Source organism: Sciurus carolinensis, chromosome 4, assembly GCF_902686445.1.
Source record: "Sciurus carolinensis chromosome 4, mSciCar1.2, whole genome shotgun sequence".
Classification (NCBI taxonomy): Eukaryota; Metazoa; Chordata; class Mammalia; order Rodentia; family Sciuridae; genus Sciurus; species Sciurus carolinensis.
In genome coordinates, this window is record NC_062216.1 from 51,000,165 (window position 1) to 51,026,657 (window position 26,493).

General features: G+C 37.7%; 1 protein-coding gene across 2 annotated transcripts; it reads right to left on the bottom strand.

Moving 5' to 3' along the window:
* Positions 1-3,968: 3,968 nt before the first annotated feature.
* On the bottom strand, positions 3,969-22,772 carry Ap3m2 (adaptor related protein complex 3 subunit mu 2). 2 transcript variants are annotated; one of them, XM_047551835.1, is made up of 9 exons: positions 22,709-22,772; positions 20,709-20,850; positions 16,192-16,363; positions 12,751-12,888; positions 9,794-9,879; positions 9,392-9,525; positions 7,859-8,066; positions 7,414-7,558; positions 3,969-6,289 (listed from the first exon to the last, which is right to left on the bottom strand). In XM_047551835.1, the coding sequence occupies exons 2-9, from the start codon at positions 20,775-20,777 to the stop codon at positions 6,189-6,191; spliced, it is 1,053 nt and encodes a 350-aa protein (XP_047407791.1). In that variant the 5' UTR covers positions 20,778-20,850; positions 22,709-22,772; the 3' UTR covers positions 3,969-6,188. The 2 variants fall into 2 exon arrangements, with proteins under 2 accessions (XP_047407791.1, XP_047407790.1); XM_047551834.1 differs by having other exon boundaries at positions 20,505-20,850.
* Positions 22,773-26,493: the final 3,721 nt, after the last annotated feature.

Genomic DNA, 26,493 nt, shown 5'->3' on the forward strand with positions numbered 1-26,493 from the left:
TTTTTCTCCAGAGTAGAATGGTTGCGTTACATATGCAGTACCCCACAGCTTACTCAATCATGTTATTCATGTTCACAGTTTTTGAATCATTTGAAATATTTCCTTTTCATTCATTCAACATACACAGAATACCCAGTGCCCACAAATAAATGTGCTAGGTGCTGTGGACAATAAAAAGGAGGAAGAAACAATAGTTTCATATGACAGGAACAGAAAATAGCTAGAAATAAATAGAATGGGTCACAGAAGGTCAGAAACTTTTACTGGAATTCAGTTGCAGGAGGGATTAGGGAAACTGAAAGAAAAAAATGGAATTAGGGAGGGTTTTCTCAAATTGGGTGAGCTCTATAGACAGGTGCAATAAAGGTAATCTTGATATGAAAAAAGTCAATACATGAAAATATGAAGATCTGGAAGCCAAAGAGACAGTGGAGTGTAAAAAGGAATGAGCAGTAGTTTGTCTGAAGTGAACTTTTTTGAAGGTGACTGTAAATTGGAATTCACATTATGCAGGTTCTGAATGCCAAACTGAGTTTGGATTTAATTCAACAAGGAGCTGTTGAGTATTTTGCTCAGGGAAGTGGTGGAATATGCCAGGAAAGTTAACTATGTGGTAACTGGAGAGTAAGCAGACAGGTAGTGAGGTACTCTTTTGACAGTAACTACAGTTACGTAAAAAAACAACCTACTAATGACTTTGCTAACATAGCAACATTTCAATTGTTGGTTCAGACCAGAAGGTAGAATCTGGACCATTTTTTCCCCTTTCCATTTTGCTTTTCTGCTCGTCAGGATTAACTTTGGACCAATTCCACAAAGTATGTTATTTAAGTACTGCTACTTTCTGCTTCTCAGACTATTATTGTACCATTCTTGAGTTGAGACCCATGTTCTTAGCTGCTGCCTCACAGTTTTTATCACTGACACCCTAGTTTCAAGAATAAATCCAATAATGCTTGCTCTTGGGCATCTGCTGACAGTTTCTTAAGGGAGGAGAAAGATCTTTATCTCTTGAGGGGTTGTTCAAATTGCCCAATTTGAGGTTCTTGGAAGAAAATTAGTTTAAACTCACAAAAGAAATTATCTCCAGTCTAAGAACTTGCCTGGTGGTGGGGGTCAGTGCAGAGATGGAGGTCTCCCCTGAAACACTAATGTCCCTAGGCAAGTTAAATTAATGCAAGCTGTGGAGACTTAAGTTGCAGATTTTGTGACTCACACAACTTTTTATAAGTTCTAAGATTTTATTTCAGACAGATGTGCATCTATTTGTGGACAGCAATAAGCAAGAATCCCTGGCTTCTGCATCTCTGGCTGCAATACAGTGGTTCCATCCCCTCCCCCTTGCGTGACAAACTTTTCTTTAGACAGTGGGATTAATGAAATGAAATGAAGCAGTATGGCCTCCTGGGATGGAAATACAAAGTCAAAAGGCTCCAGCATTCCTCTGAGTGGAGTCTTGGAAACCACAGACCAAATAAAGACAATTGCTTAGAAGAGGCCACTGAGTTACAGGGTAGAGACCCAGCCCAGCAATACAGATTCATTTGAATTACGCTAAAATATCAAAGAGCAACACATCATTACCCAGGATGGTTTAGGAAATTTAGGAATAAAAGAACTGGATCTTGTCAGGTGAAGGAAATGGGTACAAAAGGAATGTCAATATTATTTTCTCAATATCCCTGGATGAGTAATAAAACAAACAGATGCTAACAGACCCAAAAAACAAGAAAGATTCCCAGGTAATCGTGCAAATAGTTTTCGTGGGTAAAGACCTAGAGGAACTCAGATGGTTAAAACTACTGTCTTCCCAGAGTTCCATGCATGCCTACTGAAACGTTATCATCAACTTCTGGTTTAACATTTAAATTCAAAATCCAAAGGTTTATACAATCCCCAGTACTTAGGATCTTGGAGGAAGTTTGAGTTTAAAATTAAATGCCCTTAAAAAAAAAAAAAAAAAAAAAAAAAACTAATAATTACAAGTAATAGTATTGATGGCACTAAGTCACCACCTGCTGGCCATAGAGGAAAGTACAAGTATATAACAAAATTTCACATCACAATGCTACCAAAACATCCTAAAGGAAGATATGTGTCCCCTAATCCATGGGAGATATGTTCTGAAATCCCCAGTGGGTGCTTGAAACTGCACAGTATAGAACCTTATATATAGTTTTTCCTATACATTAAGTGCCTGTGATAAAGTTTAATTTATAAATTAGGCACAGAGATGAACAATAACCAATGATAATATAGAACAATTACCTCTAAATAAAATACAAAAAAGGGCTGGGGGTGTGGCTCAGTGGTTATGTGCACCTGGGTTCAATCCCCACTACCAAAATACAATGTAATACTGTATAAAAGCTATGTGAAGGTTGGGGATATAGCTCAGTTGGTAGAGTGCTTGCCTCACAAGCACAAAGCCCTGGGTTCAAATCCCCAGCACCGCAAAAAAAAAAAAAAAAAAAAAAGCTATCTCTTTCCCTCTTTCACCCTTTTCTTGTAATAAATGGCTTGGTGTCACCTGATACAGGGCTCCCTTGTTGAAGTCTCCACATAGGCTCAATGCTTTTTGTTGTAACACACAATCAACAATTGGAACATGTTTTCTGTTCATGTCTTCTGCCCATGAATTTGATGCCTCTTCCATCTTAACTAAGCACTTATAATGCACTGTGACAGTAACTTTGTGGTGCTACAGCAAAATTAGTAAAAATTTCTTTTGCTTTACAACTTCAGATACAAATCTTAGCAACCTCAGTGTAAGATTTTTGTTTTCCTTATTAACAGAGAACTTTCACCTTTTCAATTTAGGCTTTTCTAAAGTCAGTCTAAATTGACTACTCCTTGTGCTTTGAGGCCACTATTAGGTAAAATAAGGGTTACTTGAACCTAATCACTATAATACTGTGATGGTCAAACTGATAACTGAGATGGTCACTAAGTGACTAACAGATAGTACACACAGTGTAGATATGCTGGAAAAAGATGATTCATGTCCAGGGCACAATGGTGCAGGACACAGTAGGACAAGATGGAGCAGAATAAGGCAGGAGAGTAAAAGGTTTCATTTTAAATAATTTAAAATGTATGAACTGGCTGGGTGTGGTGGTGCACAACTGTAATCCCAGCAGCTGGGGTGGCTGAGGCTGGAGGATCGCAAGTTCAAAGCCAACCTCAGCAACTTAGTGAGGCTCTAAGCAACTCAGTGAGACCCTACCTCTAAATAAAATACAAAAAAGGACTGGGGATGTGGCTGTGGTTATGTGCACCTGGGTTCAATCCCCACTACCAAAAAAAAGTATGATTTGTTTTTTTCTGGAATTTTCCATTTTAATATTTTCAGTCTGTGGTGTACCTTAGATGACTGAAACTGGGAAAAGCAAAACTGCAGATAAGGAAGAGGGGGACTACTATACTAAAGAATGGTGAAGAGAAGAAGCTGAATATTAACAAACACTGAACACTGTGGCTATTGAACAGGTGTTTTCAGAAGAATATCAGTACAGACTGGAAATATCAGCATCCACACCTTATAGACTTCCAAGGTCTTACCTTCCATAAAACTTCTTCTACAATAAAGATGTTCAGTACCTTGTAACCCTGGCTCCAAGCCTAAATTAATTAACCTGAGAAGCCAGGTCAAAAGGATAGGGAAAGCACTAGAATAAACACCAGTAGCTTTAATGGCTTTGTCTCTTATACCCTGGGGGAAAATAATTTGATTGATAGGGACCTTAGTTGTCACAACCTTAAAAGTGACATTAACACCAACATCCCCTATTTTCCAGAGGTGATCAGAGAATCAAACAAACTATATACATGATTTTATATCATCTGGTTGAAGAGAACAAAAATTAGTAAGATCCTCCTGAGTAAATAAATTCCTTACTGTTTCTACTGACAAATGCATGGCATAGCATTACTGTTAGTTCTAGTAACAAAACACTTCAGTCATAGAGGACTGGTAAAACTCAAACTTTATTAAGATTTAAACAGAGAAGCTACTTCTGCACATTAACCACACATGGAACTGAACAGCTCAACTAAGACACCCTGCACTACTCATGCCACCTGACACACTAGGAAGCTGGCAGTGATGCTTGATTGCACTCCAGAGGTCTGCTATACCCATGTGTGATAGTTATTTCACATATGCGTAGGCCTGCACCTACAGTCTAGACTTTATTTCTTCTTAGTTATGTCCCTTGAAATAGAATGAGCTGCCCTAGAGGATATAAAACAGCTGTAAAATATTTAGGGACCAAATTAGTTGTTTCCTGTGACTTAGGAAACCTTAAAACCCTTCAGAGTCCTCAGAAGAGGTGATTCTGGACCTTCTGGGATCTACAGATAGAAAGGCATGGTGGGTGTGTACAGGCTGCAGCGAGGAGTGATGGAGTATGAAGCACATCTGGTTGTACACAGCAGTTTATCCCAGGAAAAAAACCACAAAGCAACACTACTTTGTAGCACATATAAGTTCTGGAAGCAGCAAGATAAAACTAGCAAAAACAAACAAAAAAAATTGTACAAGTATTTGAAAACAGGATTTTAGAGAACTACAGTTGGAGAGCATAGGTTTCCTTTTTCTCCACGCACAATGCAGAGCACAATATTGTTTTACACTTTGAAGATAGCAAAAACAAAAACAAAAAGCCCTGTCTTTTATTTAGATATTTGAATAAGTAATGGACACATGAAAATAGAATAAAAATTACCCATTTGAAAAACCTTAAGTACTCAAGTTGTTTCTTAAACTGGGTTGGTTATATATGACCAACATGGCCCAGCTTCCTACATTAATTTTATTCAAAGATTTAAGGGAAATTTTTGCCTCTGTTGTTAAAAAATATAGAATACAAAACCAAAGACTGAAGAAACGACAACTTTACCAAGCAGCTTCAAGGTTCTATCATGTTCTCAATGCTAGGCATTCTTTTTACCAAGGGCTACCTATGGAAAAGTTTCATACAGGAAGGTTCAGGATCTAGTACCAGTCCAGCACAGATAAATGTAGATATGGGATCACTCAGTTATAGCTGTGGTCCACCTTCATAGGAAATGAGCTGCCATTGCTACTTCAATACTCTGACTCATAAAATCTGGCTGCACTGAAACTCCTGCTATTTAGAAAATCCTGTGGAAGGATCAGGTAACCAGAAAGGCAGTGAATTCTGTAAAACAGTAGAATTGTTTTGGGAAGAAAGTGGGTTACCTTCTCACAGACCAAGTGCTAAAGGCAAGCTAAAGAATATGAAAGCTAGCTTAATTATCATCAGTCTTCAAGGAAAATTCTGATTCTACTGGGGTTTTCTGGGTTAATAATGGGCTTCAATTTAAGAACTTTCCAGTTCATTTCTGGAAGTATAAACATTTTATGTATTAGAGGGATCAGAAAGAAACCAACTATTTTCTTTTTAACCCTCTTTAATGTAAAGGTTGATCACTTGTCTTGCCAATCTTTCACTTTAGTTTATTTCCTCAAAACTCTTCTTTAGTACCATTTTCTCTTTCTTTTCACTCATAGATCAAACCTTTGGACTTTTTATATTTCTTTCTTTCTTTTTTTTTTTTTTTTTAATTTTTGCAGTGTGGGGGATCAAATCCAGGGCCTCATGCATGCTGGGCATGCCTAGTATCTACCACTAAGCTACAACTCCAGCCCTAGATCACATCACTTTCATGTTGTATATGATGCTGGGGATTGAACCCAGGGTCTTGCACATGTTAAGCAAGATCAGAGATATATAACTAGCCTTTCTTCAATTAACATTCATTTTTCTTCTAATTTCTTTTCTAATCTTTCTACTTAAAAAAAAAAATCTATAAAGAAGTTCTTCATAGGCTTTAGACAATTAAAGCCAAGTAAGCAACAAATGTTGGTCTTTTTCTATGGTAACCATGTTAAGTATAGTTAAATAAGACGTCAAGTACCGCTACCCTCCATTACACATCTCTTCTTGAGAACTGAGTTGGTGCTGACTGTTTCAGTTCCATGCTGTTCTCCCTGGTGACTCTTTTCTCCCTTGATTAGTTCCATGGCACTGAAGGCTAAGGAAAAAAGGGAGCAGGTGGGCCCTGGTGGGGACTGACCTAAGAGACAGGCTGATATTTTTTACTTTTAGACAAGTAAGAAATGAAAAAGTGTTCATGACTATTCCCACTACGAAACTTTCCCTTCAGGTTCGAACTTGGAATTTTCCAGCTTTTGTCATGTATTTTATGCCTTTAAAGGGTTTGTACTTTTCTCCATACATATCCAGACGATTCACTTTGAGTCCTGGAAAGGAAAAAGGGAGGGAGGAGGAAAAATAAGATATGAGTATTATTCAAAAGATGTAGGTGGTACAATTGTTTGCATTCATTTCAGTTCAAAGAGATCGGCAAGATAGAGACTGCTGTAACAATGAAGCACTTCTGTGAAGCTGGGGGATTCTTCTGTTCATATGCTGACAGCAAAAAACTGCTTCAACTAAAAAGTTATCCTATGAGAAGACCTCCTCAAGTGGGAAAGACAGAAACTGTGATGCAGACTGCAATGAGGATTAAGGCAAAATAAGATCACTGTATGTTTTGCTCAAGTTATTGAACTGAACAAATAAACTAACAATAATAAAACTAATGAATTAATAATGAAAAATAATGAACTGATCAGAGACTGCTAAGTATTCCCACTGTAATTAGCAAAAATATTTTATATTGTATACAGCTTATAATTTATTGTGTTTTAAGATGAAAAAGCTTATAGCTTAACTGAATTCTAATCATTTAACATTAAATAAGGTCTTTTAGTAAAGAAAAACAGGAACATACATATAACACTGAAGTCAGTTCCTTTCCACCTCATAGGGTTGTTCTAAGAACACATATTAAAAGAGCTTATAAGAGCATCTAGCACATAATAAATGCCCAGTAGGTGATAACTACTTATTACTATCTTCCTAAGGTAGGTATAGTCTGGAGTAGACTGGACTGGATAGGCCCAATGATTCCAAAATGACACTAAAAGCAAATATGAAAGTCTTTCGAAATTGGGAGAAAGAAGAGGAAATTATTCTTTTCCATTACCAGCTAAGAAAGCAGAAGTATTCACACACTGAAAATCTTTGGAACCTCAAATTAGACCTTAAAAAGGTCTGTGAACACTTCTCTATACTGATATTATTTCTTATCATTTGTGCCTTAAACACTTGTATTCAGATCATTTAGACCAACTTCAAAGTAAGGACTGTAAACTTCCCCAGAAATGTGCTGGAAGAGATCTAACTAAAGATTATATACCAGGTAACAAAATCAAATCTTATAAATAGGGAGCCTTGGGAAGTTATTTTTTTTATGTCTGTGCTTCACAGAAGAAAGCAACTTCTGTTTCCTTCAAAGCCACCTGAGCTGTGGGTCACTCACCAGAAATGGCTAGCTGCTGGATTTTAAACTGCAGGTTAATTGTGGGGTTTTCATCTGGTTTGGAAGCTCCAGCCTGAAGACTCATGGTCCCCTTCAAACTTGGTAGCTTTTGAGGATTTATTTTTCCTACATCCCAAGACAGCATCTTCAAAGAAAATTAAACAGAGAAGTGTTCTTTATAATAAAGTAATTAAATGCAGTAGAACCCCACATTTGAGGTGGTTAGGCTCTAAACTCAGGGCATCTGTTCACAATATCATAAGCTGCCTCTCAAGTGTTTTTCAATAGAGCATCCTATTTGTCACCATAAGGAATCTCAAAGAAGAAAACAATGTCCCTTTGGTTAATCCCACCTTCCAAATAAGGTATAATGTCTGCATGGAGAGCTCTTAACAGTTACTTCTACTCAACATCAGCAATTCAAAATGCCCTGTTTTCCCCCTACCTTTGTCACTGGGTCAAATGTGTGTGTCCCCTGGGATGGAGTGAGGCTCATATTCAGGACTCCTTTGGGCATCTGACTGATGACAATCACTCCTTCTATAGTCTTCCCCATAGTCTGCTTGGGTCCCACTGTTATTTCAAAGCGTCCAAGTGAACTACTGTCCCGGAAACTGATATTATGTTTGACATACACTGGAATTGCAACCAGACTGGAAAAGAGAGATAAAGAGTCCATTTTACTAATGTACTGGAAGATGGCACTATTTTTCCTTTTACATCATGCTTTTTTTGCCCTTTTGGCAACTTTTTCTCCCTTACTTGTATTCTTACTCCTTACCTTTAAAAATATAGAAAAAAATACAATAATCATTTTTTTTTAAAGCTAAGGTATTAGCTAGTAAACTAAGTCTTCTGATGAATCCTTGAATAACATAAACAAAATCAAAGTGCACATTAAACCTACTATGAGAAAGGCATATTGAGCAATAAGGAAGTCCCTATATTTGTTTTAATTTGTGACATATGATCATTATTTGTACTGGAGAGAGTAATATTCATATCCCACAGACCTTTCATAATTTCTTGAGGATGTTTTTATTTTACCTTATCTGATCCTCACAAAAACAAAGGTAGAACAGGCTATAATGATTTGACAGGACAGGAAGTAGACTCAGAGAAGTCACAGAATAATCCTACAATAATAATGGTTTCTATCACTGAGTACTTCCTGTTTACCAGCCACTATTCTCAATGCTTACTATCCATTTAATCCTTAGCTTATTTCATCCCTCTAATAACAATGAAATAGGTACTGCCACTATGTGCTACTTCTTAAGTGTGAAGTAGTTACCGATTTTAGAGATGAATACTGATGTCCTTGAACTTAATTAAGGTTAAGTAACTTGTGAAGGTCATATACTATAAGCACTGAAGGTAGGGTTTAAGTTCAGGCAGTCTGATTCCAAAGTCTTTCATCTCAGGTACTTCAGATGTTTTCCTAAATGACTTCAAATCATACTGGACAGGGCTAGTGGCTCTGAGTTCTCCTGGCTCTTAGATCTGCACACCTTCTACCATACAATACTGCTTGTATCCAAAAGCCTGTAGGCTTCAAAGTGAAGTGAACATTCAAGATCAAAAATCACTAAATTTTATGCTTTTTCATAGCATAATTTAATGCTTTTTGGGGTCAAGTGCATTGAATATAGGCTTGCTCAGATTTTAACTTGAGAAAAAAATATTCTTGTTTAGACACATAACAAAAATAATAGTGGTAAATTTGATGAACACTCACTCTGTGTCAAACACTATTAGATTCATTTACTCAATCCTCATAAAAAGGTACTTTTATTATTTTCAGATAAGAAAACAAACAGCAGGGAAATAACTACCCTGAAGTGATACACTTAGTAACTACAGGAGCTGGAACTTGATCCTAGGTAACTCTAGAGCCCAAGTTCTTAATCACTACACACACTATCTCCACATACACAGACAGACACAGATTCCACTCTGAGTGGGAGGAGCTGCTTACTTCTGTGCACTGACATGGTAAGAGAGTAGGCGGAAGTTTCCATCAGGTGGGATGAAGGATAGGATACGCTCTGACTCCCAGCGCTTGAAGCGAACACAAGGATGGAAGCTGACGTCATCTAACAACCGGGGGTTCTACAATTACCAGGCAAGGAAAAGCAAGTAGGAATCAAACACCCATGTTTTTTTCAGGAAAGTAATTCAGTTGCTGTTTTTACTAAAAGACACACTCACACACACACACACATACACATACTAGTTACTTATAGAAAATTCAAGATTGATAAAAACTTTGTGGCTGCCGTAATCATTTCTTCTTGTTCTATTCCATTCTCACCACTCTAGTGTTATAGAAGTTTTTAATTTCCCCTCCCAAGACTGGGAGTTCTAGTCCAGGATTTACCATGAAGGAAAGTGTAAGGTCTGGCATTCCAGTGAGTTTTACACAGGCATCAACCACACCCTGGATCTCAGCAGTAACTGTGGAACCTGAGGCAGGAATAGAGAAAAAGAATGTAGAGAATTACTAAATACCCCTCTGTCGTTCCCAGCTAACTTACCTCCTCCCTCTTGTCCCTCACTCTTCTTCTTTGCCTTTCCAGCTTCCTTTCACCTTCTTTCCTTCTGTTCAGCTGTCCAATTCACTTATCCAACCCATTCACCCATCCTTCCAAACATTTACCAACTGCATATTAAAGCTGAGACACTATGATGAAGTAATGGGGGTGAAAAGATTAATGAGATAGCTATTAGCCTAAAGGAGTTTTCAATCTAGTATCAGAATCACACAGAGTATCATTATCTTGATCAATGGTTCAGAAAATTTCCTATTGGAAACTACTCTCCCTAAGGTCACCAATGAGGCTGCTAAATCAGACACCTGTGGTCTCTATCCTACAGGATCTCTCTGCAGGATTTGCCATTGTTGATCACTTCTTCCTTTTCAAAGTGCTTTTCTGTCCTAACCTCTCCTAGTCCTATTTTTCTAGCTCCTCTGCTTCAGTGTCTTCTGCAGGTTTTTTTGCATGCCCCTTAAATATCTAAGTAAGTTTTTCCACAGTTCTGAACTTCTTTTGCTCTATACTCTCTCCTTAGGTTGCCTCACCTACTTCCCAAGGTTTCAATTTTCATTTATGATCAACTATTTCCTACTGTTTTTAAGTTCAGCCTCACTCCTAATGGACATTCCACTGGGATGTCATGAAGTGCTTCCAATTCCACATGTGAAAAAGTGAATTTGTCATCTTGCTCCCTGAACCACTCCTTTTATTTTCCATATTGTTATGATGATACCATCTATCCTATTGCCTAAGTCAGAAACGCAGATGCATCTTTGACTATTTCTACTTCCTCAATCCCCATGTCCAGTCAATTACCAATTCTTCTCTTTTCTAGGACTTACAGCTCTCAAATTATTCATTTCTCTCCACTCTGACTATCATTATAGACAGCAGTATTTTGTGCCTGGACTTCAGCAATGACCTTCTGTTTTCACTGCCTGCAGTCTTACCCCGCTTCAAGTCATCATTCCACAACATGCCTGATAAAGTTACTCTCCAACTTAGAACTCTCCAAATTCTCCCAACCCCCTTCCTTAAAATGGCATACAAGGGGCGGGCTGTGATTCAGTGGCAGAATGCTTACCTAGCATGTGTGAGGCACTGGGATCAATCCTTAGCACTACATACAAAATTAAGCAAATAAAGGCATGCTGTCCATCGACAACTACACAAAAATAAATAAATTTTTTAAAATGGCATACAAGGGGTTGGTGCTGTAGCTCAGTGGTAGAGCACATGCCTAGTGTGAGGCGTTGGTTCACTCCTCAGCACCACATATAAATAAATAAAGTAAAGATATTGTCCTATAACTAAAAATATTTTTTTAAATGGCATACAAGGTTCTTCAAGATCTGGCCATCAATTTTTTAAAAAGTTTTCACTGATGTTAAAATTCAAAAACTTCACAGTTCAGTGAACATCTTCACATCTTTACATCTTTGCAATTACTATCCACATCAGCAACCTGGTATGCTCCCTCTTAGCCATTCCAGTTAAGACATCCCTCAAATTCTGACTTCTAAGGTAACTTAAATTGTGCTTGTTTTCAAACTTCACATAAATGTAACCACATTGTGTACAATTGTATGTGCCTGACTTTTCTGCTCAATATTGCTATGATTTATTTATGTTTGTTATATCAATCGTTCATTGTTTTTCTCTATTACATAGTACTCTACTTTATGGCCATACTGAAGTTTATTTATCCTTTCTATTGCTGGACATTTGGGTTATCTCCCATTTAAGCTAAAATGAAAAGCTACTTTTTGCCTCATCACTTTTCTTTTTTATGCCCTCAATCCAGTCATACTGAACTACTTTATTTTCTAATAATATTTGGGGAGACACTTGTAAGAGTTTTTGCTCCCAAATGAATGCAAAAATCTTAACAACTTCTATTTCTTCTGCTGCTGAAGCAAATACAATCTTCTCTGTACACTTTGCTTAGTATGGGTATGTTCTCACTCATATGCTCCACCTTTTTTACTTTCTCTCACTAGACTTTAAGCCTTTTAGACACAGACTCTGTCTTTTCCTCTTTTTTTTTTTTTTTTTTGGGTGGGGGAGTGGGTCTGGGGATTGAACCCAGGGCCTTGTGCATGCTAGGCAAGAACTCTACCACCTGAGTTATATCCCCAGCCCCAGACTATGCCTTAAAAATTTATCACCAAATGCCCACTGTGCTATAATACAAGTTTTCAATAAACAAGTGTTGAATGGATAAGTTCACTAACATGAAGAGAATTTTCTGAGGACTTCTAAGCTCTAAGACTTCTATTCATTTAGAATAGGTAGAGAGAAAGGCTCCCTGAATCAGTAATTCAATTTTAGTTCTACCATCACAACTGGGGATTAAATATTTTTATAAATGAAATCTAATCAATAAGAGATTAGTTTGTTACTTCTTTTTTTATTATTATTCAAGAGAATAATACCTATGAAACAAGTAAAACCATGAGATAAACATTGGTCTTCAGGCTGGGGCTGTAGCACAGTGGCAGAACACTTACCTCTAGCATGTGTGAGGCACTGGGTTCAATCCTTAGTACCACATAAAAATAAACAAATAAAGGCATGCTGTCCATCTACAACTACAAAAAATTAAAAGGAAAAAAACATTGGTCTGCATCAAAATATTAAAGTCCATCCCTTTTAACTAGCACAGTGCCCGACAGAGTGGGCACTAAATTAAGATGAATGGTTCTGAATGAAGGATAAGTCTGATACTAACAAGTATTATATAAAAGGGGCCACCTAGTTTCAAATCTCACATGATTCAAAATATCTTAAGAGCACCTACCTGATTTGTCAATAATGGCATCAATCTCTTCAATCACATCAAAATAGGCCTCATTGTTGGTATATTTTACCCCAGTCCGTCGCCAAGGCACCACTGACAGCTGCCCAGTTGGAAGCTGGTCACCCACGTTGGTACTTCCTGAGATAATTAATATTGATACTTTTAGAATCAAATTGGTAATTTAATGTCAATTTGATTCTAACAGTGAACATTTTCCTAGAAGTTTCTATGTTCCCACTATCCATGCACTATCAAAAAGAAGATGAGTGTTTCCCAACTTCTATGTAGGGCAACCTAGTCTATTTTTAAACTCATTGTCGCCATCTGGTCTGTCTCCTTGATCAGAAAAAAGGTTTTTAAAAAAAGTTACCTGAGAGACAGATATCATATTTTGGGTTTGAAAGTAACTTGAACTTAGTGTCTCAAATTCCACAATAGCTTACAGCCTAAATAATGCATTGACTTTCAGTAGCATTGGAAATCTACATATTGACATAAAATTTTCATGGGTAAAAAAAGTACTGAAGCATAAGGTAGGTTCTAGGGTACATTAATAGTAGTATTAAAATGTACACATCAATACGGTCTGTTTCATACTAATGTTAAAACTTAGGAACATAAATTAGATCCTTTCCTGTCTTTAAGAACTGTAGACGAATTTTACATTTTTGCATCAAAAAATTTAATTCAAAGATTTTATACTGAAATAAAAAATGCTATAAATAATTTATTTTCTATTTCATTTCCTGGATCTTTTTACTCTAAGAAAGAAACAATAAACACATATATTCAGCATGTTGATAAAAGATTTCAGCTTTTTTTTTCAGGTTTAAGCAAGATTTAAGTGAGGCCTAAATAACTTCATAATATCCATAAATGATCCAAACACTAACAATGTTTTTAAGGCTTAAAATGAACTCAGAATATTGAAAAAACACCATATTTATTGCCATATTATTAAAGTTGTTAGAACTTCATACTATATCCTGTATCTGGTAGGACAAACTGCTGGCAAAACATGCAGTAAAATGAAATTAAACCCCTCTTTCTCACCCTGTACAAAACTCAACTCAAAATGGATCAAGGATCTAGGAATTAGACCTGAGACCCTGCACCAAATAGAAGAAAAAGTAGGCCCAAATCTTCATCATGTTGGTTTAGGATCAGACTTCCTTAACAAGACCCCCAGCGTGCAAGAAATAAAAGCAAGAATTAATAAATGGGATGGATTCAAACTAAAAAGTCTTTCCTCAGCAAAGGAAACAATCAATAATGTGAAAAGAGAGCCTACAGAGTTGGAGAAAATCTTTTCCACACACACTTCAGACACAGCACTAATCTCTAAAATGTATAAAGAACTTAAAAAATTTTCCACCAAAAATACAAAGAACCCAATCAATAAATGGGCTAAGGAACTGGGCAGACACTTTAAAGATATACAGGTGATCAACAAATATACAAAAAAGTGCTTATCATATCTTGTAATTAGAGGAATGCAAATTAAAACTTCTATTTTTTAAAAATTTATTTGCAAAACTGTCTTGGCTCTTCTAGTATTACTACTCTAATAATTTGTTCTGCATCACTTAATATGCCTTAACATTTAATAGGAAAAATCCTTTCAACCCTTGTAATTCTTTTTCAAAACTGCCCTAGCTATTCTTAATATTTACACTTTTCTAAAGTGCATTTTTCTAATAGTTTTCAAATTCCATGAGACTCTTGTTATTCATTAAATAAGTCCCAAAATACAAAACATTAATAAAGCGTAATGATTAATTTGACTAAATCAAAACATTTTATTTACTTATTTAGTTAGTTGTGCTGGGAGTTGAACCCAGAGGTGCTCTACTACTGAGTTACACCCTCATCCCCTTTTTCTGTTTTATTTTAAGACAGGGTCTCACTAAGTTGCTTAGGGCCTGAGTTGCTGAGGTCGATCTCAAATTCAGGATCCTCCTTCCTCAACCTCCTGAGTCACTGGGATTACAGGCACATGCAAGTTATTTACTGGGTGTAATGCATGTACCCAGCAAATCAAACCATTTAATATGTGTCTAAACAAACACCATGAATGATGTTAGATGAAAAGTGACATATTGTGAAATAATATCTGCAATGCAGTATTCAAAATATATAAAGAACTCTTACAAAGTACCCTGTATATTAGAAATATATCCTTAAACGGAAGGAATTCTTTTAAATCAGTATAAGAAAAGAAAAACATTTCAACAAGAACAACAAAGTTGGGCAAAGAACATGAAAAGTTAATCCTCAACAGAGGAAAAGCAATCAAGAAACTCATGCAAATTTTAATCTCACTAGTAACAAAAAAAAAAAAAAAGAAAGAAAGAAAAACTGAGTGCATAAGTAACAAGATGCCAACAAAGTATCTATCAAATTGCCAAAGTCTCTAAAAATGTTAATAATGATAGGGTTGCCTAGGATGCATAGATATTGCTACTAAAAGCATAAATTCATATTTACTTTTCTGGAGGGAAACTTGGCACAGCACAAAATCCCTAAAATATACACACCCATTGGCCTAGCACTTCCATTTCTAGTATTGAAAATAAATCATACTGGATATACACAGATTTAAGTATATGTTAATCCCTTGTTATAAAAGAACAAAAAGTCAAAAATAACATAAACAGGGATTGAGTAAATAACTTGCATCCATTCCATATGAAAAACTACAAAATCATTAATAGTGATATAGAAATAAGGTGTTCATAAAATGTTGATAAAAGTTAAGTTTAAAAACTATACAAGTGTTTTTGCTTTAAAAAGTCCCATTCACCATTTACTGATCTAGAAACATATATACCAGTATGTTAAGAGTGGTGGTGAGATTAAGAGGGATTTTCATGTTCCTCCTTATGCTTTTCTATGTTTCTGAAGTGTCTATATAATAATCATGTTTTTCTTTTGCAATCCAAAAAAATCTGCTAAATAAAAAGATTTGAGCTGGGGTTGTGGCTCAGTGGTAGAGTGCTCGCCTAGCATGCATGAGGCCCTGGGTTTGATCCTCAGCACTAATAATAAATATATAAATAAATAAATACATAAATAAATAAGTAAAATAGGGGTATTGTGCCTACCTAAAACTAAAATACAAAATATATTTTTAAAATTTTTAAAAGAAGACTTTTTTTTTGGCAATGCTGGAAATGGAACTGAGGGCCTTGAACATTCTAGGCAAGTGCTTTACCACAGAGCTACATACCTACCCCATGAAATACTTCATTTTGTCATTGAAATCAGGGTATTTTCTATATAACAAAAAATATTATTTCAGGCTAGATTAAGAGACCATAAAGAGTAATATTAAAGTACCTGAACACCTGAGATTCACAAACATTCAAAATAATGCACATACCAGACTAAGTTACATACAGGATGAGAGCAGCTTCTTGTTGGGCCCCCCAACTCCCATACCTGTTATGGTGTTGACAACTGTCCGAAGGATAGTAGGAGGCTTTATCAGTTCTTTGAGAATGTTTGACTCAGTAGCCAAAGGAAACCCATTGTCAAGCATCTCTTCCAATACCTCGTAAACCACAACCACATTGTCTTTGATAACTGGCTCTGAACAGACTCCAAAATAATCCTGATGAAGATATAATATGTACATTTATTGTCCAGAGACTGTAAAAAAATAAGTAAATAAATAAAACAATGTTCTTAAAGAGTAAGGATCTGGTTCAGTCCACACAGGTTTACCCAGTGCTTCTGTGGTACTCTCCTACAATGCTGAAATGGAGCATAACCACAGTTCTCTTAGGCAGCCTGATTTGATAGAGGCAACACTAACTTCTGGTAGTATTGTCATTAATAGCTGCTTCTATAAACTAGATGAAGTCAATGTAACTCTTTGGATTAGTTTCCTCTACTTGATAAAATATATAGAATACAAAAATGAATCTGGATTATTTTATGTGCTTAGGAATAAGAATTTGAATTGTACATGAAAATCTTTTTACCCTTAGTTGTGCTATTTCTTCACATTTGTGCAGTGAATAAAGTTGAGAAAGAAAAAACTGGAATGAGGCGGATAAGCTAGCACTGAAGAAAATTTCTTGGGCAGCACTAATTCTAGAATTCTAGGAATTCTTTTTCATTTTATTAAAAAGGGTAAACCAGCTGGGCAAGGGTGGCATATGTCCATAATCCCAATTACCTGGGAGGCTGAGGCAAGACAACTGCTTAAATCCAGGAGTTTGAGGGGAGCCCAGAGAACACTGAAAAACCCTGTCTCAATGACAAGGACAAAAGTTATATACTGTATCATCTGGCATCTGTAAAAAGCACTGGATGCCAATACAGAAGACCTGGATTATAATCTTATCACTGATTAGATCAAATCATTCTCTGTGTTCCTCAGCTTTCTATCACAGTGAAAAAAAAAAAAAAAAAATTACCTGATAAGAACAACTCAGGGGAGAAAAGTTTATTTTGGCTCAGTTTCAGAGGTCCCAGTCCACAGATGGTCAACTCCATTGATTTGGACCCAAGGTGAAGGAGAACATCATGGTGGAAGGGTGTGGTAGATGAGTGCTGCTCAGCTCACAGCAGCCAGGAAGCAGAGAGAAAGGGGATGGGGCTCACAGGGAGGATGAACCCTTTCAAGGAATGAACCCTTCGAGGGCATGCCCCTAGTGACTCACTGTAGTTACCACTCAGTCCATTCAAACTAGGATAGATTTATTAGGTTACAACTCTCATAATCCAATCATTTTATCTCTGACTATTTCTACATTAAAACAGAACTTTTAGGGGACATCTCATATGCAACCCATAACAATTGTGTTAACCAAGCTGGGTCTTGATTTCTTTAGTAGTAATAATTAGGATAATACCATTTGAATACACAGCAATGTTGTAAGGACTAAGAATGAATGATTAAATGATAAAGTCCATGAAAGTGCTTTATACATTATAAAGTACTATGTGAAATAGAATATATGACAATGATAATGATTTAGGAAGAAATGCATATAGTCATTTAGTGTATCCTTCTAACACTGTCATTCCATCTTTTACAGGGCCTCTGAGATAGTCATGCAATGCTTTTTTAATTCATTCAGTGAAGGGAAATTTACCTCTTCTAAGAATCATACTAGCTCCTTTGAACAGTTCTACTCATGGTCAGCTCTGGTTATTAAGAATTCTTTCTTTTGCTAAACTAAAATCTGCCTCCTCCTAGCTGCCTTACAGAGCAAGCTTACATAATAGCACTGCCATTATCTGAAGAAAACAACAAATTGTCACTCATTTTTTTCTTCTTCTCAGAACCAAACTTCTAAGATCTCTCTACTGTTCATGCTATGGTATGATTTTTGGATTGTTTTACCATCTTGCCATGTCTATGACATCTAATATTGAACACATTATACTAGATGAAGTCAAAATTACACAATCTCAATTGTCAGATCCCAATTCCCAAGACACTTAGGAGACAGAAATATATTCCTAAAACAAAAAATGAAGATTTAAGGGGGAAAACTGTCACATATTTCCTTCCCAAAGTGATAATATTTAAAAAATTAAATTAAAAAACCACTTCACTTGATTTTATATAAACCAAACAATGTGAAATAAGCACTTGGAAAGGAGACTTGTAGCAAAAGCCCCTACAATTCTATAGCTGGAATTCTGTTATCATATTTTAGGACTAGAAAAATTATGGTGTCACAAAGGGTAAATATCAAAAAAAGACATTGAGCTGGGATGGAGGTGCACACCTGGAATCCCAGCTACTTGAGAGGCTGAGGCAAGAGTATTCCAAGTTCTAAGTCAGTCTCAGCAACTTAGCAAGGGCCTAAAGAACTTAGCAAGACCCTGTCTTGAAATTAAAAATAAAAAGGGCCAGGGATGTAGTTCAAGTCGTTCAGTGATTAAGTATCCCTGGGTTTGATCCCTGGTAGCCAAAAAAAAAAAAAAAAAGGAAAGAAAAGAAAAAAAAAAAAAAAAACAGACATTGAAATCAGGATATGTACATTTACTTTTTTTTTTTTTAATATTTTTTTAGTTGTCAATGTACTTTTATTTTATTTATTGATACGTGGTGCTGAGACTCTTAACCTAGGGCCTCATGCAAGCTAGGTAAGCACTCTACCCCAGCCCCTGTACATTTACTTCTAATAACTGCTTTAAAAGCTACTCTGCTTTCTCAAATTCCTCTTTGATTTCAAAGAGATTAAATAACTTTCACACTATCTGTCTTGCAATGAGTTACATAATATTAGTACGACAATAAGCAACAGCTATTGAGTTGCACTAATTGAACTGTTAATCTTAGGACGAGTAAAGTATTATGTGGAAATCACAGCAAGGCACAGTTAAAATGATATAAGGTCATAACTACTGGAATTACTTCTAGTTCCTTCACATACTGGGGCTTATCGTTCTTAGGGGTTTGTTGTTTTTGTTCTTGCAGTGCTGGGCGCTGAATTCAGAATCTCACACAAGGTACATAGTTGCTCTATCACTGAGCTACATCCCCAAACCTATTAATTCTCAGGTTTTCCCTGTGTAAAGGAGCTAGTATGCTGAATAACTGGAATCCTATATTAACAGTACTATCCCAGAGTATTTGGAGAAAAATCTTATAAAATATATTTTAATTTTCTTGGGAATAAGAACAGCTCTAGACATGTGATATAGAGATGAGTATAAATGAATGGACTTCTTGACTTGATTTTTAATTTTTATCATAATGTCTGGGTTCTCATTCTCTTCTCCAATTCCACAATTCCCAAATTCCTGAGACTAATTCCGGACCTTACTTGACATAGAAGTTAAACCAAAGGGGCTTTGCTTCTAACTTATCATCTGAGTTATATATATAATTACAACAGTTAGAAGGTGAGTGATTTTGTTAGGAAGAGGATTTCACTATATAAATCCAATCCTGTGCTATAAATGATGTTCTCATAGCTTGGTAAACTTACCTCCCTTCTATCCTACATTCCCCGACCCCCAAGACCTTCAAATCAAAATGAAAACTATATCTTGTAAAATGTGTTACAAATTCTTACAGATACAGAAGATTTCCCAACCTTATGTTTGTAACAAGAGTTTATTACTGGAACTATTCAAAATCAACCCCTATAAGAAAAAAGAAAAGTACACTAGCAGTCACATGCTATAAATAACCACACCAAACCAAAGATGGAAGTATGGGTTCACAAATTACCCCTGCAGGAACAGTTAAGAAAAACATTACTTGGCTTTTTCTGTTTTTTCTTTTATAAAACTTTAAACATTTATCACTTTCTGATGCAACTCAAAAGCAACACATATAACAAAGGTTAGCATCAAGTCATATATATATATATATATATATATATATTTTTTTTTTTTTTTTTTTTTTTTTTTTTGCGGTGCTGGGGATTGAACCCAGGACTCTGTGCTTGCAAGGCAAGCACTTTACCAACTGAGCTATCTCCCCAGCCCCAGCAAGTTCAATATATTAAAAAAAAAAAAGAAAATCTAAACTCTACTCTGTGAGCAAAATATAGAACCAGAATTAAACACACTAATCATGGGTTCAAAAGTATTCAATCTCTCATTTTGAATGCAGCCAATGCAATAACTAGAAATAAGAATCTTAATCAGATAAGAAAAAAGTGAACAACAGTAGAGTTTTGATTTCTCAAAACATTTTTTTAACTGAGGCTGAATACAATGGAAACAGGACTATGAAGACGGGGCGGCTTACATGTATGAATCTTCCCACATTCACTAACCTGAAATGTGTCCACTACTCGGTGAAGGAACTCAATGACAAACAGAGGTGGGACTTCGGTCTGAATCACAGCCACAAAAAAGATCTTGTGGCGGTAAACACTTAAGAGATAATGGTGAGGGGTAGGGATAACTGGAGGCACATTTTCTGCCTCAGTTGCTCTCTCCTGCGCCTCAAAAAAGTAATCACAAACAGAACGACTGACCACACTTTTCCAGTGTTTCTCCAGGAAAATATCTCCAGAGGAGTTGATCAAGAAAAGACTATGAATCATGGTGGGAAACTGTCAGTGGAAGAGGAACGCCTTTTTCAGTGGGAAAGCCTCAGGATTCTGCAAACTTTCAAACCTAAAAACAAAAGAAACTATATTCAGTGCCATTCCCTCCCCATCTTTTTCAGCTATCCAAGACTTACCCATTTTTTCAAGACCAGGCTCAAGTCTTCCTTTACTGCATGAGCCTGAAGTATTCTTCTCTTGAATTCCTAAGAATAATTATCAGTCATCTCATTTGTCAATCATATACTCCTCATTTTCTCTCTCTTTTTCTGGTGCTGAGGATTGAACCCAGGGTCACTCAAATGCTAAGCACATGCTCTATCACTGAGCTACAGTCCCAACCCTTACTCCCAGTCTTTACTATTGCCTGAAATATACCCACTTAAAATACTACTTAATCTTTGGTTATATATTTTTTCCTCAACTAGGCTGGAAGCTCCTTAAAGAAAAGGACCAGTCTAATATTTTTTTGTTGCCTTATTGCACAGCACAACTTTGCAAACAGGAGGACTAGAAGGTTTCAAAGAACATTGGTGACTTTGATATAAGGTTTTGGTCACAACATACACATATACATTGCTCAGTTTAATCTGGTAGCCATGAGGGCCTGAGGGTGTAGTATGTGAGACCCAGAGTTCAATTTCCAGGACCCTGCAAAATAAATAAATAAGGTAGTCACTGAACAAATAGGGCCAATGAGCACTTGAAATGTGGCTGGTTAGAACTGAGATATGCTGGCTGGGCACGGTGGTGCTCACCTGTAATCCCAGCAGCTGGGGTGGTTGAGGCAGGATGATTTGAAGTTCAAAGCCAGCCTCAGCAAATTAGCAAGTCGCTAAGCAATTCAGTGAAATCTGTCTCTACATAAAAAAGGGCTGGGGATGTGGCTCAATGGTTAAGTGCCCCTGAATTCAATCCCTGGTACCAAAAAAAAAACAAAAACAAAAACCAGAAATGCTTAAAGATCTGCAATAGATTTGGAATAATTTCAAATATAAAAAAAATAATTTCAAATATAAGTTACTACTGGTTATATGCTATAATATTTTGTATATTCTGGATTATATAAAATATACTTAACCAGTTTTATGCTTTAATATAGTTACTAGAAAATGTAAAATTAATTTCTATTGGACAGAGTTGGAATGGAAAGCTGCCATGGTGGTCTTTATTCAATGAGACCCATTTTCTGAGCACTTCTTATACACAGGTTCTTCATTGGGTGCCTTTAAAAATTCTCTCTCTGGGAATCATCCCGGGTACCTCTGACCGCGGAATCGCCACGCCGCCAGTCGCCAGAATGAGCTGCGACGAGGAAGCCCAGATGTGGCTATTCGGAGATTGCCTGAGAACTAGCCCAGGTGGTAACACCGCAAAGGCCTGCTGTAACGAGTACGCCAGGGCAAGCTTAATCCTTCTGCCTCGGACTGGACTGCAGGAGGGAGGGAGGGGAGAGGGTGGAGAATAGCTAAGCTGTGGAGGAGAGACGGCCCGAAGTGGGTTATTTCTGCGTTGGTACCAGCCTGGGAACCCACGAGCCATAGTGATGAAGGCCCTATGGGGCGCGGATGGGCAGGAGGTGGAATTAAGGTAAAGGCACATTCCGGGGGTGAAAAGGGTCCAGGAGCCGGGGCCTTCCACTTTGCGCACATGCGTTGCCATGGTAACAGTGTCCCCTCCTCCCTCCACCATCCGGCTAGAGCCGACCACCTCCCGGAGCCCGCTACTCTGTCCCTCACCTCACCACATTGCATACCGAAGCTCTGAGGGTTAGTCGGTCCGGCGCCACCCCGCGCCTCTGCCCGCCCCCCGCGCGCCCTCCCCTTCTGACCCTCGCGCCACCACCCCGCCCCCGACCCTCAGTCGCCCCCGCCCCCACCCCCACCCCCACCCCGACCCAGCCAGTGACTGAGGCCGCGGGCTCTCACCCGGCCTCGCTCCTCGCGGCGCCCACCACCACTCCGCGGTGCCAACAAGCTCCGCCCCCACGCGCCTACCGGCCGGCGCTCGCATGCTGATTGGTCGGTTCGCGGACCTCGAGCTGGTGCCGCCCATGACTAAGGCCTGAAAGTCGCTGATTGGGCGCCAGTGCGCCGCTCCTCCCTGATTGATCGTTGTCCGAGGCTTACCCTGTTCTTGTGCTCGAACCCCTAATTGGCTCTTGTTGAGAGTCGGGTAATCTCTGATTGGTGTAGCTCAGTGGTTCTGAGCCCTGATTGGAAGGCGAGAACAGTCTACGGGCCGTTTGGTCCGCAGTGGTCCAGTCACAAAGGGCCTATTAGGCCGCCGCTGCCACCTGCATAATTGCGGTTGTGCCTCCAAAGGGATGCTAAAGAAGTATGTGTTGGGCAGGGAAGAAGGTGATTCACAGGGCACAATTTATCTAATAGCACACCATGGATAATAAGTCATGAATAGTAATAAGTACCCTTCATTAGATAAGTGCATTTAAAAAAAAAACATACCTTTTCATTTATGTGCTATGCCTTGGGTAAAACAAACGTGACTGGCTGTACAGCTTATTATCCAGATTTCTGGAAAATAATTCAGGAAGTCTCTTCCAGCTCCAGCAAGGCCACCACCTGCTTGACTTTGGATGAGGCATGTCACCTTCCAAAAATCTCAATTCCCATATTTGAAAATGAAGGGGTTGAGCAGTTCTCCCTATAAATTGCTTTGGAACACTAGTAACTTTGATGCTACTTTAAGTGGTTTTAGTCATCGTGATCCAGAGAAGTGTGGGTAAAAATTCAGAAGACAGTTTAACTAAAAACTAAGAATAAGGCATTAAATAAGATGAGGTGTGGAAAGAGTTTACCTGGGTGCCTGGTACATGGTGTTTGGCCGATGAAATAAGCTGTGGTGATGACAGTAATAATGTCATCCTAGATGATGAGGGTTCACTTTCCCTGAGTTTTAATTTTCACTTTGATAAAATGGATCATGGGTCCATCTCCTCAATATACATGACCTTTGCTGAAGGTGGTATGGATTGCTCTATGCCATACATGTGAAGGACAGATGGTTGGTTAATTTTGAAGTAAAAGAGAAAATGACTGAAGATGTAGCACTGTGTAAGCTAAGGGATTCTGGTGTCAGAGTGCCTGTTTTGAACCCTGTTCCAACTACATTCTACCCATGTAACCTTGAATAGGTACCTTTTCTTCTTCAAATTCCAAGTCCCCCACTTTTCAAGTATGGACACTAGTGGTACCTACTTCAATAGATTTGAGATTGAGTTGGAAAAATGTTAGCCAATGTTATTATCTAAGAGACAAGATGCAATAACCTGGTTACTAAGTAACATATGCCTAAAGTCCAGAAACAAATCACTGCTGTGGGCATTTCTTGTTCATCCATAGAATTAACATTTACTCAGGGCCTCCCAGGTATCAAGCCCTACACTAGGTGCTGAAGATGTTGCAATGATTACTATCACAAGCATATAACCCTATGCTCACATACACTAGCTGGGAAGACACGTTTGTTGAATTGAATCAAATAACAGAATTTGGGAATTTGTTTAACACAGTCTCATGATCTTGAGAGAACAGGAAATCATTTACAAATATCTTTTATTTACAAAAATCTCTAGGAAAAACATTGAAAGCTGCCACTGATAAATTATTCTTGTGTTTTATAAATTATCTTAGTGTTTAGCTCTCGCAGCTAAGAAATTTTGTCTATCATAAAAAGCCAATCCTAGCTATCAAGTTGCACTGGGAATAATTTGTTTATGATTTCTTAAATTTAAATTTATCTATTTATTGGTACTGGGAATTGAAACCAGGACCTTATGCAGACTAGGCAAACACTATCACTGAACTACAACCCAGCCCTTTTATATTTAAAAATTTTGGTGTTAGACAAGAGGCCTCACCCACTGAGAAAGAAATTTTTCAGGGGTTCTGCAACTGGTGCCAGTACACTTCTCTAGCTTTGATGCTTCCTCTTTCTCTCCTGGGTGGGGCAGGGGTGGAGGGGTGGGGGCACAAACAAAAACAAAAAAAAAATTGCTAATGGGCATCTCCCTTCCTTGACTTTGCTTTCAGTGTTCCTTCTCCCTGGCAGGTATTCTTTTCTTGCTTTCCTTTTTTTCCCCTTGTGCTAAAGATTGAACCCAGGGTTTTGTGCATGCTAAGCACATGCTTTACCACTGAGCTATACTCTCAGCCTATATTCCCTTTTGTTTTGTTTTAGCTTTAGTTTATTCTTGGCTTGAATGCTGTCATTTTTAAATTTTTAATTTTACAGACTGCATTTTGATTCATTGTACACAAATGGGGTACAACTTTTCATTTCTATGGTTGTACACAATGTAGATTCACACCGTTCATGTAATCATACATATATATATTCCCTTCTTATTTGTGGAAATTCTTTCCAGCTATAGAGGCCCAGCCTTCTGTTTTCTCCTTCATGAAGTCCATCCCAAGCTTGATGCTTCCATGCTGGAAGTAATTTCTCCTTCCTCAGCGATCAATATTTCAAAGCCCTTTCTTGTAACCTCCAGTACTTCTGAATGCAGTCACAAATGCATTTGATCACCATGACTAGATGATAAACTGTTCATGGAACATAACAATGTCTTGTATACATTCAGTCATCTCAAACTAGCATTTATGGAGTGCCCACTATCTCCTGGACACTGAGGGCACAAAGACAAAGCATCTTATTTCAAGGAGTATGCAATCAATGGTGGGGGGTGGGCTGTAAAGAAAAGATTAGCTCCATTTAAAAAAATCAAACCAGCTTCCTCAGAGCTGGCCGCAGAAGGAACCTATTCATGTAGAAAGTAGAGACTAAATTGATGCTGCAGCTTTCATAAAAGGGATCCTTCTTCCCCTTAGGAGCCTTTTACTACTGGCTACTGTTCCCACCAGGCTGGACTTGGCAGGCTCAGTATTTCTTTAGCCTTTCAATGCCAATGTAGACATACTTTGTTGTTGCTGTCATTGTTTAATTTCCCATCACAGAGCAGACACAAAGGTGGACACTTCTACAAAATTTATCTAAATACTTGAAGATATCAAAAGGGAAGAGAACAGAGAGAGTGATATGCAACTAATAATGTAACTCACAAAATGGGATATAATCAAAGTACCTCAGATCTCTCTATGGCAGAAGTACTCTGTGACTCCTTTTGCCCAAGAGTCCCAGAAAAGTCATTTAAAGCTTTTGAAATCCAAATCCTTTCTGAAAGGGAGATAGTAGCATCCCTCTACCAACAGCCTCAGAGTGGTCTCCTGATTCCAGTCTCCTGAATAAAAAGTTGATACACCAAATGGCCCCTTTCCTAGATGATTAACCATAGGAACCTCCAACCGTGAGGACCCACTCTCACCTCAGGGGCATTGCAACTTATTACCTGATGCTCTTCTATCCTTTTCCACTCTGTTGGCCTAGATGACCTTGTGAGTGTGATTACTCTTAATGATGATGACTCTTGATTTTATATCTCCACTTAGATGCCTCAGAGACATCTTAATAGATCCAAAAGAAACTTGAGTTTCCTTCTCAAAACTTCTTCCCACCCCACCTCACCTCTAGTTTTCTCTATGTTATTGACAACGTCATTCATCCAGTTACTCAAACCAGTAACTGAATCATCCTTAAGTCCTCTATTACGCTCAACACAGAAGCAAATCTGTTGACTTCACCTCTGATACCTGTCATGAATTCAACTTCTCTCCAACTCCATTGTCATCACACT

Coding starts and splice junctions, on each gene's coding strand:
- Ap3m2 (XM_047551834.1), bottom strand. CDS start 20,777: ATGATTCATAGTCTTTTCTTGATCAACTCCTCTGGAGATATTTTCCTG. Junction 16,364..20,504: donor GAGTAGTGGACACATTTCAG/GTTAGTGAATGT, acceptor TATCTTCATCAG/GATTATTTTGGAGTCTGTTC. Junction 12,889..16,191: donor AGTTGTCAACACCATAACAG/GTATGGGAGTTG, acceptor TAATTATCTCAG/GAAGTACCAACGTGGGTGAC.